This window comes from Triturus cristatus, chromosome 5_2 (genome assembly GCF_964204655.1).
Source record: "Triturus cristatus chromosome 5_2, aTriCri1.1, whole genome shotgun sequence".
NCBI lineage: Eukaryota > Metazoa > Chordata > Amphibia > Caudata > Salamandridae > Triturus > Triturus cristatus.
The window spans coordinates 350252577-350270143 of record NC_140588.1 but is presented as its reverse complement, the minus strand read 5'-3'; the positions used below and the strand labels follow the sequence as shown (position 1 = coordinate 350270143).

General features: G+C 50.9%; 1 protein-coding gene across 6 annotated transcripts in view; it reads right to left on the bottom strand.

Annotated features, from left to right (window-relative positions):
- Positions 1-17567, bottom strand: part of EXOC2 (exocyst complex component 2) — a 1204847-nt gene that overhangs the window by 127135 nt on the left and 1060145 nt on the right. For all 6 annotated transcript variants that reach the window (XM_085607146.1, XM_085607144.1, XM_085607148.1 and 3 more), the window contains one exon: positions 15054-15109. In XM_085607146.1, the coding sequence (XP_085463272.1) occupies positions 15054-15109 (56 nt within the window). The remainder of the gene's footprint in view (positions 1-15053; positions 15110-17567) is intronic.

Genomic DNA, 17567 nt, shown 5'->3' with positions numbered 1-17567 from the left:
GATGACCTACTAATAAACTTGGGGGATGGGAGTCAGGGGTGGCACAGGCGCTGGCTCTTTTGAAGACCTACTCGGCTCTGGTGGGGTTATGACTAAAAATATTTTTTAAAAACATATATATCCCGCTGTTAGGAGACACACATCGCCTGACAGACCATCCTGCGGAGTTGAATTGGTCTACCCGTTCATTTAACTACCTTAGAATACAGATATTCCACGAGATAGAAGATCTGTGAGAAGGAAACCTGAACCCAGTCCTGCGGTCTTTTAAAATGTGTGTTCCGTTCTGGCAGTCGCTTAAACTACTCCTGATGGCGTGAATCGCACTGACAAAAATTATTATACTCCCCAGATTGTTGTATTATTTTGTGAATCTCCCGGTGATCATTTCACTCGTGGTTCGCTGGGCTTAATAGATTAGTGCGCAAACTGATTTGGTATGGGAGGCGACAGGGTTGCATTGGCTACATTGCAGAGAGTCCCAGAGGAGGGAGGGCTCGGGCCCAGAGTTGGAGTTATACTATCTAGCGGCCCAATTGCAATGGCTAGCTCAGTGGTTGGAAGGTCGGAATCCGGAGTTCCTACATACTATGAACTCGGCTATCACCCAGAAGCAGTTGCTGGCAGGCTGATACATCCTCTGATGGCCATCCGAGACCCGGGGGTACTCTTAGGAGTGGCACTGTACAGTTGGAAGAGGTGTTGCGCGTGCACAGCGGGAATCCTGCCATACGCACTGAGTCTGCCCTTGATAGGGCTCTCAGGTAGAGACCACCAACTTTACTTTCAAGTATTCAAATGACTTACTGGACAGAAACTGGGGTAACACTGGTGGAAGACTGCTACCAGGATGGAATATTAATCCAGCTGAAAGACTTTCTGGCTCAGAATGATTTGGCTGGGGACCAATTCCTCACATACCATGCAGTAATTAAAACATTCAACGAACTATGGGGCAGAGCTCAGCAGGAGCCACAAACACACTAGGCCTTACAAGTGTTGGTAACACTGGTGTCAGCCAGGCACTTAGTAAAATGGCAATACAAAGCGCTGATAGGTATGGTTAAAACACCCTTTGAACACTTGCGGTCCGGATGAACAAGTTACTTACCTTCGGTAACGATGAATCTGTAAGAGACATATTTTAGTTGTAGATTCCTTACCTTAGAATTATCCGCAGGCGTCAAGACTTGCTACGGAGAACTTTTCTGTAGCGGTACCTCTGTGCGTCAGTAGGTGGCGTCAGTCGACTCCGCGTCTGTCGTTGTGGTCACCGGGATGACATCACGGTGTCTACTTAGACGCCGCCCCTCAGCGCTGACGTCAGTTCTGACACGACTTTCCACACTAGAAGCGCAAAGCCATGCGAGACACTGACCACTGGTGCACAAAACTAGGGCCCTGGAACGGGGAGGATAGATGGGGCGGAAAAGGAATCTATAACTAAAGTATGTCTCTTACAGATAAATCGTTACCGAAGGTAAGTAACTTGTTCATCTGAAAAAACCATTAGTTATACATTCCTTACCTTAAAATAGATACCCAAGCAATGCCAACCCCGGAGGTGGGTCTGCGAACTAAGTTCACACCAGGAAGTCCTGGAGAACAGAACGGCTAAAAAAGCCATCACTCCGGACTTGGCTATCCAGGCAGTAATGTTTTGTCAATGTGTGCAGGGATGCCCACATAGCTGCATGGCAGATGTCAATCCGCGGAACTCCACGTCCCAAAGCAGAAGAGGCTGCCGGCCCCCGAGTAGAGTGGGTGCACAGTCCTACTGGAGGTTCCTTTTTCACCAAAGAATAGCAGATTTTAATGCATAGGGCAACCCATCGAGAGATGGTACGTTTTTGCACGGCCCGACCTTTCTTGTCGCCCACATAACCCACAAAGTGTTGATCATCCACCCGCAAATCTTTAGTGGGGTCAAGGTAGAAAGACAGTACAAGTTTAGGGTGCAGACGGTGGAGTCTCTCCTGTTTGGAAGGGTGCGGAGGCGGGAAGAAGGTGGGCAATGTGATGGTTTGACCTATGTGGAAAGAGGTAACCACTTTGGGCTGAAAAGAGGGCCTAGTGCCAAGGGCCACTTTGTCCGGATGAACAGCAAGAAAAGGAGGCTTGGAGGATAGAGCCTGAAGCTCACTCACTCTGCAAGCAGAGGTGATGGCAAGCTGGAAAGTGGTCTTCAAGGTAAGAAGACGAAGAGGACAATTATGTAGTAGCTCAAGAGGAGCACACATAAGGTAAGTAAGAACAAGGTTCAGAAGTCCCATTGGGGCATTACGAAAGGAGGAGGAGGAAAGAGATGAGTAATACCCTTTAGAAATCTATTTACAATCGGAGACTTGAAAAGAGAAGGCTGATCAGGAAGGCACAGAAAGGCAGAGATGGCTGAAAGGTAGCCTTTAACAGTGTATCTCACAAAAAAGAAGAGACAAGGGACTAAGCCTTCTCTGACTCCCCTACTGAAAATGATAACTCACTAAACAGAGAAGTGCTACAATCTACAAACTACTTAACCCGATAGAAGGACCAGGAAGTTATGTCCTTCACTAACCCTCCAATGGGTAGACTATAAAATTAAACAAAAAGGGGGCAACAAGGGGACGGGAAAGACATTACTTGTCTTAATACTGCCCTCACACACTTTGCAGTGTCATGCTTCATTATAGGGCCGCATCAGACGTCCAGGCGCAGTCCAACATACTGGATGGAGCGCATATTTTTGTATGTATGAAGACTAGTGGTGAGGGTAGAGAAACGTGAAGGATCAAAACACACAAGAAAGCACAAAATATGTAGAGGAAAGCATATTCCCTCAAGAAAGGACCAAATAGTGCAGATACATAAAGTTAAAACTACCTAAGGGGAAACAACCGTCTCCCTTTATTCATGTATCCCCTTGGTAGGATTAAAACCTGAAAGGTGGGATATTCAGGGGAGGTAAAGGCACCTATATTTCTACTGCAGATACCAACATGTTTCTGCCAGTGCTGCGTGCCCAGCCGCGTCACTGTGACATTCGTCAGGGTATGGATCCCTAGTTATTTGGTCTTCACCCCTACTCAGGTGTTTACCTCACATAATAACGAAGGAAATTTCCAAAGTACTGCTCTGAACCCGGGACTTTTGTGGGAATGTGGTCTTGTAGCCACACTTACTCCAAAGCACCACCAATGGCCGTGTCCGCAAGCAGGTCCACCGCCAAAATTACCGGACAGCGAGAAAATTGGAAATTTCCGTTGTGAATAAAGGGAGACGGTTGTTTCCCATTAGGTAGTTTTAACTTTATGTATCTGCACTATTTGGTCCCTTCTTGAGGGAATATTCTTTCCTCGACATAATTTGTATTTTCTTGTGTGCTTTGTTCCTTCACGTTTCTCTACCTTCACCACTAGTCTTCATACATACAAACAATTGCGCTCCGTCCAGTGTGTTGGTCTGCGCCTGGACGTCTGATGCGGCCCTATGATGAAGCATGACACGGCAAAGAGTGTGAGGGCAGTATTAAGTCAAGTAATGTCTTTCCCGTCCCTTCGTTGCCCCCTTTTTGTTTAATTTTATAGTCTACCCATTGGACGGTTAGTGAAGGACATAACTTCCTGGTCCTTCTATCGGGTTAAGCAGTTTGTAGGTTGTAGCACTTCTCTGTTTAGTGAGTTATCAGCTTTTAAGAGTGCCCAGAGCAGAGCCCTGCTGGTCCAAAGATAGAACTCTGTAAAACAAATATATATATAGAGGCCTCTGCCACCAACTTTAACAACTGCATGCAGGCTGTGGCATCTTAGATGGTAAGTAACTACCTTCAACTTAATGGGGACAAAAGTCAGGTTCTAGTCTTTGGTAGCCAACAATCTTTATGGACCCATTCATGGTGGCCAGAAATGCTTGGACTATGCCCCCATCCTGCTGCTTTGGCAAAGAATCTTGGTGTCCTAGTTAACAATAAGCTGTCTTTTGATCTCCAGGTTAATAGGACTGTCTCATCTTACTTCTGGGTTTTAAGGATCCTTAGGAAGATTCTTCAGGGGAGTAAGAACCTTTGCGGTAGCGGCCTCAAAGCTCTGGAACACTCTCCCTATGTCGATCTCCTGTCTTGAGTCACACCTTTCTTTTCGTAAGTCTTTAAAGACCTGGCTTTTTGCCCTGTAACTGTTCTTATAGAGGGTTGATGCTCCCACCGCCCTGGCAGTGGAACCGCTTAGCACCTTGACGCCTTTGGGCAATTGTTCACGCTTAATAAGTTGCTTATTCATTCAGTGGGCATTATACAGTTATTGTGATGCCCTTTGGTCTGGAAAATGCACCTGCCATATTTCAGAGGTTGGTAAATAAAGTCCTAACAGGTCTGGAACCTATAGTGCAGCATATCCAGATGATCTTGCTGTATTTAGCTCCACCTAGGAGGATCACCTGGTCCACCTCAGGAATGTTCTGGAGGCCCTGCAGAAGGCAGGACTCACTACCAAGGCCACCAAATGCCGGATAGGGCAAAGCAAGGTTGTATAATTGGGTCACCTGGTAGGTGGAGGCCAAGTTCAGCCATTGGAGGGCAAACTCCAAACCATCATGGTCTGGGTTGCTCCCACTACCCACTTAGGTCAGAGCTTTCTTGGGCCTGAATGGGTACTACAGGAGATTTGATAAGGGTCCATTGTGACTCCTCTAACTGATCCCACCTGCAAGAAAATGCCCGAGAATCAAAGTTCAGTGGACAGTTAGCTGTCAAAAGGCATTTGATGACCTGAAGCAGGCCATGTGGACTGCTCCTATTCTGCAAAGTACTGACTATTCCAAAACCTCCTTTGTCCAGACAGATGGATCTGAGATAGGGTTAGGAGTTGTGTTGTCACAACTAAATGCTGAGGGCCAGGACCAACCAGTAGCTTTTATAAGTAGAAGGTTGACCCCCAGGGAGAAATGTTGAACAGAAGGGAGGCCTTTGCTATGGTCAGGGCCCTGAAGAAGTTGAGGCCATACCTGTTCGGACAGAGCATAAGCCCTTCTTATGGCTTAAACAAATGATGAGTGAAAACCCCAAACTGTTGAGGTGGTCCATTTCCCTACAGGGGATGGACTATTAAGTGGAACATAGGCCTGGGAGCAACCAAGCCAAACCAGATGGACTCTCCAGATATTTCAAATTAGAAAATGAAGATTCAACTGGGCAAGGTTAGTGTCATCTCCTTACGTTGGTGGGAGGGGGGTTGTGTAGGAACGTAAGATCTGCTGTCATGGTCACTCCCACTTTTTGCTGGTGTCATTATGTTTTACTGACTAGTCTGACTGGGATCCTGCTAATCAGGACCCCAGTCACTGTGCTTCTTCCCCAAATTGGACATGGTGAGTACTTAGGTACAGTCCAGATTGGCTACTGGTGTACCCTTACAAGTCCCTAGTATATGGTACTAAGGTACCCAGGGCATAGGTACACCAGGAGTCTCCCATGGGAGCATGTATTATGCCACCCATGAAAGACCACTCAAATGGTGACTACAGGCCTACAATTGCGGACTGTGCAAGCTGGTGCTAGCATCACGTATGACAGATATACGTTTCCGTATAAATGAGGTCACTGCACTTAGTCAACCCTAAGTCTGGCCTTTCAATCCCGAAAACAGGGTGCTAGGTTTTAAGTGTGAGGGAGCCCCTGCATGAGCGGGGCACTCCTACAAACCACGGAGTCCATTCTCCCAGGTTGTAAGTGCATCAGTCATTACGACATATATAGTGGCCATGCGTCATTATGCGATGACCATATGTAAAGCTGTCATGTTTGGTATCTAAACCTCAGTGCTCCCGGTAACAGTCTTCCAGAACCGGGCAGCAAGCTAGGGCTGCTGACGACTAGAGACACGTTTCTGCCCTCCTTCTGCTGAGCCAAGCTCGAGCAGGGGAGGGCATAACAATAGATATACTGTCACAGGGAAGTGTGATCACCTCCCAGACAGGGTTTAGTGTATTGGGGCAGCGTGGGGGCGCTTGCTAGTGCCATTGAGACTGCTTGACTGGCACATTTGGTGCCCTCCTTGCATCCTCCAATTCAACCCAGTTCAGGGAGCCGCTCTGGTGTAAAACTGGACAAAGGACATGGGAGTATCCTCCCTATTGCCCAGCCCCTCCTCTGGGAGGGATGCCTGCAATTGTCCCAACCCTTTCCTAATGGTACTTAACCCCTTCCATGCCCATGACGGAACGGTTCCGTCATGAGCATCGGTTGCGCTGTGCTCATGACGGAACCGTTCCGTCATGGCCCCGCCCGCGCTCGAACCCTTCAGCACCGCAGGGGAATTCCCGCCGCGCTGAAGGGGTTAATGGCTTACTTGTGGATGGGTCCCTAGATTCGTCGTGGGACAAGATTCAAATCACATATCACTTCAACTTCTACCATCTAGTCACTCTGGACTTCGCTTTGGGAACCGAGACTGCATCAGGGAAGATACCTGCTGCTCCTGGTCTCGTCGTCCTGATGTACTTCTGCAGCATCCTTATCCCATACAGGTCCTTCACCAGGCCTGTGGACATCCAAGACACTGGAAGGATTCTCCCTTGGGGTGAAGGAGTCACTCCCCTACATCTACAGGCATCGCAACACAGCTGACCGGTCTGCTGATCCTCGGCTCCCACGGACTCCTAAAGGCTCAGCAACACAGGTGGTGGTTCTGCAACAACCTCACGGCCTGCACTGTCTTCATACGAGTTTGAGGCCAGTATCCCTTGTCGGAACCGATGGAACAGAACCACTCTGCACCGCTTCAACTTGTCGTTGCAAAGGCTTATTGGCTCTCTTCTCCAGAGAAAGCCGGGCTCCAAGAAGCTCCAACCTCAAGCAACTCCTGCAGCCAAGATCTTCGCCCTCACCCCTTCCTCAACACCGTGGGCCTTCTTCATTTGTGAGCTGCTCGAGGTCTTCTTACGACTCCTGTGCCTCCGGCCCATGGGTCCTCTTGAGGGTCTACTTTGGCTCCAGTGGGCTCCCCTGCTTGCTCGGGGACTGCTCAAACTTACCTGCACGTGGTGAGTCACTTGGACCTTGCTGGTCCTGACCCTGCACCTCTGTCATCGGCTATGTTGTTTGCCGCTGAAAAGGCTTGTTGGTGCCCCTGCCAGACACTGACCCCTTGGCTCTCGACATCCGACGAGGGGCAGCTCGTGAACGGCTCCAGGTCTTCTACAGCGTCACCTGGTCTGCACAGCTGCACCTTCAAGGGCACTGTCAACCCCTCCTACATCTCCAACATCGGTGGGCATTCATCTTCCGTGCCTCCTGGTCACTCCTGAGTGGCATAGACTCTGTACCCTCTGCCTGCAGGTTCTTCTCACCTTGAATCCACCTTTGGGTTCCACCGGACTCCTTTGTCTTCTTCTCCAGCGACAACTTTCCTGAAAGTCCTCCATTGTGGTCTACAGCGGTTTCCGATGTCACTCAACAACTATGCACCCGGCTTCCCTGGTGTAGGTATCCTGGTTCCTGGGGTATCCACAGGTGGGGTTGCTCTCCAAACTTCCATCTTCCACGTGGTTTCTTCGGGGTCCGCTGGGAAGGGTCCTTCTTCTTTAAAATTGCAACCATGCCTTACCCATAGACTTTCATTGAGTACGCCGTCGTGTTTCCACTCTGCACAAGGCCTCCGTGGGGTTCCTAGTTACTCACCTTGGGTGGTTCCTTGAGTCCCCGACTCTTCTATGTTTTCTGGGTCCATTCTTGACTAAAGTCGTGGTTCGCATTCCACTATTTCAGTATATGGTTTGGTCTCCCCCTGGAGACCACTGTGTATTTGTGCTACTTAAGTGTTCTATTTCCAAAGTATTGTGTGTATTGTGTTTGTATCTCCAGGTAGGAGAGAATACAATTTGTCAGTGAGTGTTTGTAATAAAATACATATTTTTTATAATAAGACTGTGTGATTCTTTTTCATTTAACCTATACCATAAGATTAAGTACTGGTAAAACAAGCTGCTTGACACTCCTTCTGGACTAAGCCTGATGGCTGCTCTCCACAGAAACCACTTAGAGAGCATTCTAAGGTTTTCTAAGACCTTTAAAACCACCATAAGGGTTGCCTGGATTGGTGCAGGGTGCACCTACATAGGTGAGCACCATATACCAAGCCAGCCTCTCACAGTGCCTCTGTCGGACACTGCCCCCTTGGCTCTTGACATCCGATGTGGGACAGCTTGTGAACGCCTTCTGGTCTTCCTCAGCATCGCCTGGTCCATACAGCTGCAACTACAAGGGCACTGTCAACTCTCCTGCATTCCCGACATCGGTGGGCATTCATCCTCCGTGCCTCCTGGTCACTTCTGAGTGGCATAAACTCTGTCCTCTCTGCTTGCAGACACTTCTCATCTCGAATCAACCCTTTGGGTTCCACCAGACACTTTCACCTTCTTCTCCAGTGACATCTTCCTGAAGTCCCCCAGTATGGTCTAAGGAGACTTAAAACGCCTCTTCGCAACTATGCAGCCAGCTTCCCTGGTGTAGATATCCTGGTTCCTGGGGTATCCAAGGGTGTGGTGGCTCTTCTACCTTCCGTCTTCCATAGGGTTTCTTCAGGGTCCGCTGGGAAGGATCCTTCTCTAAAATTGCAACCGTGACTTACCCATAGACTTCCATTGAGTATGCAGTTGTGTTCCCACTTTTCACACAGCCTCAGTGGGGTTCCTACTTACTCACCTTGGGTGGTTCCTTGGCTCCCCAACTATTCTACGTCTTCTGGGTCCACTCTTGACTTGAGTCGTGGTTCCCATTCCACTATTTTAGTATATGGTTTGATCTGCCCCTGGAGACCACTGTGTATTCTGTGTTATTTATATATTCTATTGACAAAGTATTGTGTGTATTGTGCATATGTCTCCGGATAGGAGATATCATATTGTGCTAGTGAGTGTTAATAATAAATACATATTTTTTCTAACTACACTGTGTGGTTCTTTTTTACTTAAACAATGCCATAAGATTTAGTGCTGGTAAAACAAGCTGCTTTACACTCCTTCTGGACTAAGCCTTAAGGCTGCTCTCCACAGTTACCACTTAGAGGGCTTTCTAAAGTTGTCTAAGACCACTGAAATCACCATAAGTGTTGTCTGGATTAGTGTGGGGTGCTACACTTACATAAGTGAGCACCATATACTAAGCCAGCCTCCTACAGGAAGTTTCTGGAGGAAAGGGCTAAGACCGGTGGACTGAATACAATAGTACACCAGCGATTCGTTTCTGAGCCCAACTGCAGAGCTTGTACCCATAGAGTCCCACACCTACAACAAATAGATAGAGGACTTCTAAGTCTCTATCCATCCATCCATCCTCAGCATTCAGTTCAATGTCTCTCAGCACTTACCATCAGGGTGGTATCACAGAGCTAGTATCTCCCAACAGCGTGATCAGGGAGTCCCCTCTTAAATTCCCTGAGCTAGAGGTCACCAACTCAGATGCCTTGTCTGTGTCTGGGACAGGAGCTGGAATCTGTTGGTGTTATGAGTGGAGACCGCCGCTACCACCTGCGCTCGTTCTTGAGCGACTTGTTACTCAGTAGGGCAGAATCTTGCTCTGTGTGGGCGGCAGCGGCATTTGGGCCTCCTATCAAACCAGCCCAATAAGCCATCATCAGAAGCCTCCGGTGGTTTGTGTACCCCTTAGAGCACAGCTACACCCAGGCCTCCAAATGTGGATGAGAAAAAGTGGGTTGTGTCGGCGTCCACAACTCAGAGATTTGCAGGAAATTGCAGTGTGTATGATATTCCCAATGTGCGTAGCTGTGCCTTGAACACCCCAAAGGTGTAGTGATGTCTCTGAACCTCTGGTGTGTAGTCCGGATATGCCGGATGGTGTTGCTGTTGAAGGTCCAATGGCCCTTTGCCCGGAACATTTGGAGCAGTAAATCACTGTCCCTGAAGTTGAGTAGGCGTGCTATGATCACACGTGACAAGGTCCTGGGGAGTTTAGGGGGTAACAGAGATCCTATGCATCCTTTCGATAGAACAGAACTTTGAGATCAGGGTGCACATGACCATTGTCGTCAGCCAATCCTCTTGGAAAAGTTCAGCATTCGGACCCTCCGACCCATCAGTGAAGCCTATGAAATTGATTTTATTGGGCAGTGAGCGCTCCTCTCAGACTTCTACCCTTACTTTCAGGTCCCGCAACTCGCAAAGTTTTCAGTTGGTCTTGCATGACTGCCAAAGAGGGCCTAATTAAGGTCAGGAAGTATTCCGCTTCATCCACCCGCTCTGTGAGTTTGGAATGGTCAGCCCACAGCAGCCCAGTTCTCACTTGTATCACCCCAAGTTGGACCTCCATGGCAGTTTTGGAGCCCTGTATAGGTTACAGGACCTTATCAAACATTCCTGTATGTTTTTCTAGCATGCATTCCAGCTGGCAAATCGGGTGCACCACTGCAGGAGTGGCCGACAACATGGCCATGATCGATTTTTAGGGGGGGATTTGGGTCAGACCATACCCTAGCAGCTGCCGCCTGTGGAGCCCATGAAATGCAAATCAGGGGAGGCCAAGTCCAAAGGACCAGTCCCTGGTGCCGAGGTCTTTCCGGCAGGAGGCCCTCACTTACTGGGGTGAGAGGATTGTGTCGTACGTGCTTCTCCGCACTATCACTACGGCACACCTTCCAATAGTGGAACAGTTGGCGACAGACACCAGGTGCCTAGAAGTGACAGGAGTTCAATGATTTCAGGGGAGAGGGGGGCTATAGGGGTCCCAAGTCATGGGAAGCCACTGCAAGGTATATCAGCCAGAGTACAACTCTCAGCAGCACCATGTAGGAAGGTGGATATCTGACTATGGTTACCCCCAAATTTTTGCCTAGTGTCTAGCTGGTTTTTCGACTTAGTTGGCCTGAGATCCTGCCATTCAGGGTCTCAGGCTGTCTGCTCTCTCTTTAAAATGGACTCCATTTACCCTAGGTACATACCCAATTGGTAAGGATCACCTTATTGGACCCTGTACAGTGTACCCTAGGTACCCAGGGTATAGGTGTACCCTAGGCCTCCCAGGGGCTGCAGCATGTATTATGCCACCCCTGGTCTGGCCTTCCAATCAGACACAACTGGCTGATCACTCAGCTGGGGCAAGGTCGTGTAATCACCCCTTGCTTAGATATAGTATACCTATATCTACCCTTAATATAGACACATGTGTACCTATTAGCCACTCCTATGGCAGGCCTTAACAATCCTGGAGGCAGAGTGCTTGGTAACATGTGAGATGGTGCTCTAGCATGAGCTGAGCCTGTCTGCAGCTTTCGGAACCATGTCCTTATAGCTGTTCTATGATATAGCCTACCATATACTCTTAAAGTACCTTATAATCTTAAACGGTTATGGTAACTATGGTTTGGCTTTATCGTGTAAGGTGTCTAACACTTTGGAATAGTACCCCCATCCCATTTCTGGGGATGAGGATATTATCCCTCCCTTCTAGAGGGAGAGACATGTTAAAATCCTTCTTGGCTGTTTAACTCTCACCAAAGCCTCAGCATCACAAAATGGATGCTGCTGCCACAGACACGAGTCTGACCTCCTGCTGCTGGGAGCCCTCCCAGCCAGGGAGGCCTGGACAATAGGTTTCCTGCTTGGGGAGGTGCTAGCACCTCTCCAGACAGACTTTAGTGTATTGGGGCAGGGAGGGCTGAAAGGAATGAGACATGCCTGGGGCACACAAGGTGCTCCATGCATAGTCCAGTTCAAACCGGTGCTGGGGCACTCCAGCCCCAGCTCTGGCGCGAAACTGGACAAAGGAAAGGGGGTGTAGCCACTCCCCTTCCTGGTCCCACCCATAGGAGGGACCTTGCAGGTAGCCCAGCCCAGTATATTAGCAGCTAGTTGGGCCCTGCTAAATTAGATTATCCTGAACCTGCAACTTGAACAGAAACTCTGGACCTTCGACATTCGACGAAAGAAGAAGACTGAAGAATCTCCCTTGTGGCCAAGGAGTGGCTACCCTGTGCAAACAGGCACCATCAAGAGACTACCCTTTGCTTTGCTGAAGTTCTACGACGGACCGACTGCCGAGCCCGACCAGAGCCTTGACTTCCAGACTTCTCCGACACTGATCCACATCCACAGCCGAGCTGAGATCCGTGGAGGCGACGAGAGACGTGGGACCGGCTACCTGGGAAAAGTGTCGAGTATCTTCCAGCGCAGCTTCTGAGGCACCCTCGAAGTTGTGCACCGGGGATTGAGAAGCCCGAACCCCAAGCACCATCTGCACCGAAGATCAACCCCCCACACTCCACGAGTCCTGCGTGGGGCCCTTCTGCATTTTCCTGCTTGCCGCATCTGTCCGGTTGCTTGCCCGTTGGCTAGCGGCCTTTGTGACGACACACCTTGAAATCTTCACCGCTGGTTTGGCTCCTCCAGACTGGCTCCCGCTTCTTTGCAAAAGAGAAGCACCCCAGACCTTCCTGGTCTGCACCAGAAGCAAGTCCTCCGTTCTTCGTGGGTTCCGCTTGCCAAGGCTTGGTGAGTCCTAGTTCAACTTAGACGACGCCGACAGCAAGAGCCTTCGTGGGACAGCTCGCCTCCTGGTCCTGGTCGTCCTCGACGTCTCCTGGTACCCGTGGCTGCAGCGAGAAGCTTCACCCTTCACCTACAATCTTCACGACATCGCCTGGTTCCTTCCTGGTTCCACGTGGTCACTGGCTAGTGACCTTGACTCTGTCCCTTCTGCTTGCAGGTATCCTCTCTTCTTGATCCCAGCCTTGGGATCCACCGGACACTCTTCACTGACTGCCTGTCAGCAACTTTCCTTCAGGCATCCATAGAAGTCCACGACGAAACCCGACGCAAGTTCACACCTATGCACCCGCAGCCTGTGGGCTAGGTAACTTGGGTACTTCGGTGCTCACAAGGGTAGTGACTATCCTAGGGTCTAGTTTCCGAGTCTCGACTCTCTAGCTGCTTCAGAAGTGTCCTTAAACTGTTAATTTCTAACTACTAGTAATTCTATCGACTTTTACGCTTTACGCGTGAGTGTTTCCACTCTGCACCTGAATCCCGTGGGCCTCCCACTTCCTAACTGTTGCTAGTGTAGTGTAGCCCCAGCGATTCCCTAGGCCTAGGCCTATCCTATTTCCGTGACAGTGGTCCTTATACCACTTCTTTAGTATATGGTTTGCGTGGCCCCTAGGGCCTAACTGTATTACTTACCTGTGTGACTTAATGTATGCTTAAATAAGACTGTGTTGTACTTACCTCTAATCTCATAAAGAGTGCTGAGGGTTTGACTAGAATAAATACACTTTTTTTAATATATATATCTGTTGTGGTGTCCTTTCATTTGGTATTCAAGGGATTATATATGGTATCACAGCTGGCTTCACATGCCATTCAGAGTTTAGCTTAAGACTGCTCTTGTCCATGCTACCACTAGGATAGCTGGTCTATAAGGTTGACTTTACAACCAATCACCATAAGGGTTGTTTGGACTGATATAAGGTGTACACTGGAACTAGTGACATCATACATCAGGCCAACTTCTCACACACCACACCAGAAAAAATAAATGGTCAAGTGTGGTGCCCCCTGCCTTATGTATTGTCCAGAGAGTGAGCTACTTATGAAGGGTGGGGGGGGGGGGGGGGGGAGGATGCTGTCCACCCCCCCGTTCCAAGGCTATCCACAGCACTCACCAGTGTAACTCAGGACTTCAGGGCCTCATCAGAGGTCTCCAGGGCCTCATCATGGGCCACTATGTAGTTTCCTCGAGGCAGCCTCAGCTTGGCAGCTGGCAGCGTGTAGTAGAAATCAGCAACATGTATTTACCTAAAGTAGCTGCTCTCACCGCAGCAACCTACGTAAGGAGCGGGACCGCGCTGCAGCACTATTCGATCCTGGGCCTCCCACTGCCCCCAATAGCCTGGCCTTGTTACTCGCATAGAGGTGTAGAGCAACCCGCAGGCCCTAATCTCTGAGGTCGGCTCCCACAAAGTCAGCGGTGAAAGTTCAGGAGGGGTCGCCGGTCTTCTGCTAGGAAGCCGCTCCCCTTATGAAGCGGCAATCGAGCCTCGGCCACTCACTAGCGCCTGCACAGGTGCCTCTGAGCGAAGCACTGCAGACTCCGCCTCTGTTGTTATGGCTGCTGTCGTATCAGGCGAGATGGGGCCTCATCAACTCAGACTAGGCCGCTCTGCCGCAGGAATTTGTAGCATCAATGAGTGCGGGCCGAGCCTTGCAGGCTATGTCCTCATCCCTTTTCCCCATACTGTTTCTTGTCTTCCAGAGGTGGGCGGTGGTCCCTCGCCAGTGGATAGGGGACCTTTCAAGCAAGGAACAACAGGATGAGTGCAGATGGGTCCGTATTGGAATTGAATGGTGCCTCACCGTGCAGCAACTATCTACAGAGCCATCTTGCCCACGCCCCCTTAGAAGTATACTTTACAAGTTACATAGCCTGTATGTTTTTTTGAGAGGTACTAATTTCAGTTTTCCTTAAAACACTAACCATTTTTTAAAGTAATTATGGAGTGTTCACCAGAACGAGAGTCTAAACTAAACTCAGAGGAATATGTTGTGACCAAGATCTGCATTCTAAACAGACAAAAGGTTAACCAGCTCAGGGAAGTGGTGGGAGAAGGATGCCTTGGACTGACTGTTTAGCAACTTATCCTAGTGATCGGACTATGTCAATCGGCAACACTTGCAGTTCCAGAAACCTCAAGTACTACCAGGAGTAGAGCTCACAGAAGAGATACACAGTCTGATGCTCTCTATCTGGGGGAAAGGTGGGACTCTCTTGTTCAAGAGGCCCCTATCAACTGGATCTTTTCAGAAAGTATTAACAATGACTTTGGAAAGTTCACAGTAAATCAGGGATTGAAAAGGGATCAACTGAATGCTGCCAAGACGTGAAAGGATGCCCTTTGTAGCCAGTCATTTAGCTAAAGGCAGCAGTCGATCTTTTGCCACTACAAGAAGGCAGCAACCGCACCAGCAGTTTGTGAACATACATAACACTAAATCACGGCAATCTTGCAACCTTTAAAAACACGAAAGGTTACTGTTTATCTGCATATGTATCTAATTTGAAATGACCTCACCTCTGCATGAACAGCAATGATGTTTACCAATGCCTCCTTCAGATAATTTCGAACACCTGATAAGAGGAAAAATTGAAACATGATAAGTAGGTAGACACTTTGGGAAACAACTCTAACAGCCTGTTCATGCATACTGTAACACAGTCAAACACTAACATTAATTAAGCAAGGGAAAGTTACAACAATTAAATATTTCTGTTTTACAAAAACAAATACATATAACAAAAGGTGAATTTGCTTACAACAAAAGGTTATAGTAAACAACAGTTACTGTGTAAGTATTCTGTTGCTTCGAAGCTAAACAGCTGTGACTCCCCATACAGCAGCTTATCTTTAAACAAGTTACATGATATATTCAGAAAGTCATTAAAAATGACAAAGGAGGGGGCGTGGCTTGGGCAAGATGGCCGACCGGACCTAATCCGAGTCGGCTCCCGTGCCACCCTGATCTTACCCCAGCTGCAGGGCTGTTCCCGGGACCCAGAGCGGACCCTCTTGCTGTTGATTGCCCCACGTCAGCGGCTGGGCACACGCCGCCATGGTTGGAACCGCCGCTTCGGTCCTCTGAGGTGCCCGCTGTCCGACGGCCGCGGCTGATCTCCCCCAAGATGGCGGCCCCCTGTGCCATGGACGCGATGCACGACTGCTGTGGACGAGTCGGCGGGGATCGGAGGGTGGCGGCCCGCCTTGCTCCTCACTGGGCGCCCCGGCTGTGACCCGGGTGCGGGCTGGAGTATCTGAGGGCGACTCTCTGCGCCCCGGGGGCCTCTGATACTTGACGGACACCGACGCGGCGGGGAGCAACGCCATGCTCGCCCCCGATGCAACGGCTCTGATGGCGGCTCGCCAGGACATCGACGGCGAACTGTGAGGCGGGGCCCTTGATTCCCCCGGAGTGAGTGACGCGGAGGCAGCGGGAGAACGGTGCCGCCCTCGGAGCGTATTCCGGACCCTTGCCCGGCGCACAGGTTGGAGGAGGCGCCCCGGATCATCGGGTGAGTGTGGTGTCCACCCCTGCCGGCCCGCGGAGATACCATCTGGGCACGCTTGGACCCCCGCGCTTCGAGCAGGTGGGGCCCCACTGGTGGGGGTCGCGCACTTCCTGAGTTGGGGGTGAGAGAGTGGCTGCGGAGGTGCCATCCGTGTGCGGCACCCGGGAGGGCCCCGGGGCTCGTGAGATTGTAGCGGCATCTATGGCGAGAGGACCCGGAGACGACGGCCGCACAGCCCCGGAGTAGCCTGGAGGCTGGGATCGGGCTGGAGGCCCACCGGTGATCTCCCCCCTCCCTGCAGTACAAACGGTGGGGTTTCGGCGCCCACCTGGGGAACCCGGTGCACCACTACGGAGTAGCTGCGCGGCGGCGGGGTGACACCCCCTCTCATTGGAAGCGTGCTGTGGCCGGCGGGGGGGGGGGGGCCCTATGCCTGCCAAGAGAGGCCAATCCAAGCGCAACGCAACGGTGACCGCCTTCTTCGGCCCGGCGGAAAGGGGACCTTCCGGGGCGCCGGCCGACTCCGCAGGGGCAATGGCGCTGACTAAGGAGGACCTCCTGGCCTCTCTGAAAGTCTTCAAGTCCGAACTACGGGAGGAGATTGGCCAGGATGAGCAACGCTCCATTGACCAGCTGCGTTCCGACATCCAGGACAAACTGTCTGGCCTCCGGCAGGATGTTGATGCAGTGGGCACGAGGGTGCTGGACCTGGAGGCTCGACAGCAGGACTTGGGCGGCAGATCTGCGGACCAGGCGAGACAACTCCAGCCCCTTCAGGAACAATTAACGCAGACGCAGCTCAAGGCCGAGGACCTGGAAAACCGCGCCCGGCGCGACAACATCCGCGTGCGCCACCTGGAGGAGCGGGCGGAGGGCCCGGACCTCGAGGCGTTCCTGGAGGGCCTTTTCGCGGAGGTGGTGAAGCCACAAACTCTTAAAATCAAGCTTGACTGGGTGCACAGGGTGGGATTCTTGGCACCTGGGGACCGACGACGCCCGAGGGACATCTTGGCTAAATTCCACTCCTACAAAGTCAGGGAGGCTGTCCTGGCGGCGGCTAGGTCTTCCCCGGAGGTCTCCTTTCAGGGCTTCACATGTTCACTGTTCCAGGACCTCTCCCCGGCTACGCTGGCGAGACGCCAATCATTTCGGCCACTGACTACCAAGCTGAGAGCTGAGCATATCCGATATCGCTGGACTTTCCCCTTTGGCCTCTCTTTCGAATACAAGAACAAGCAGCGGACTGTGGTGGACCTCGCCGCCGGCCGGGCCCTCTTGGGACTTTCTCCCCCCGGGGGCGAGCAGGAGGGCGCTGGAGACGCGGCGCCCGGCGGCCATGGGGCGGCGGCGGGGGAGTGGGCCATGGTGGGTCGCCCCCCTCCCTGATGATTTCACGAGGGTGTCCACCCTGCGGAGACCTTACTTACAGAGGGAGACCCTGGTTATCTGCTGCTGACCCTATCGACTCGGCATGATGGCTGCTCTGGTGGGGATTGCAGCCGGTGGTAGGTGGGGGATTACT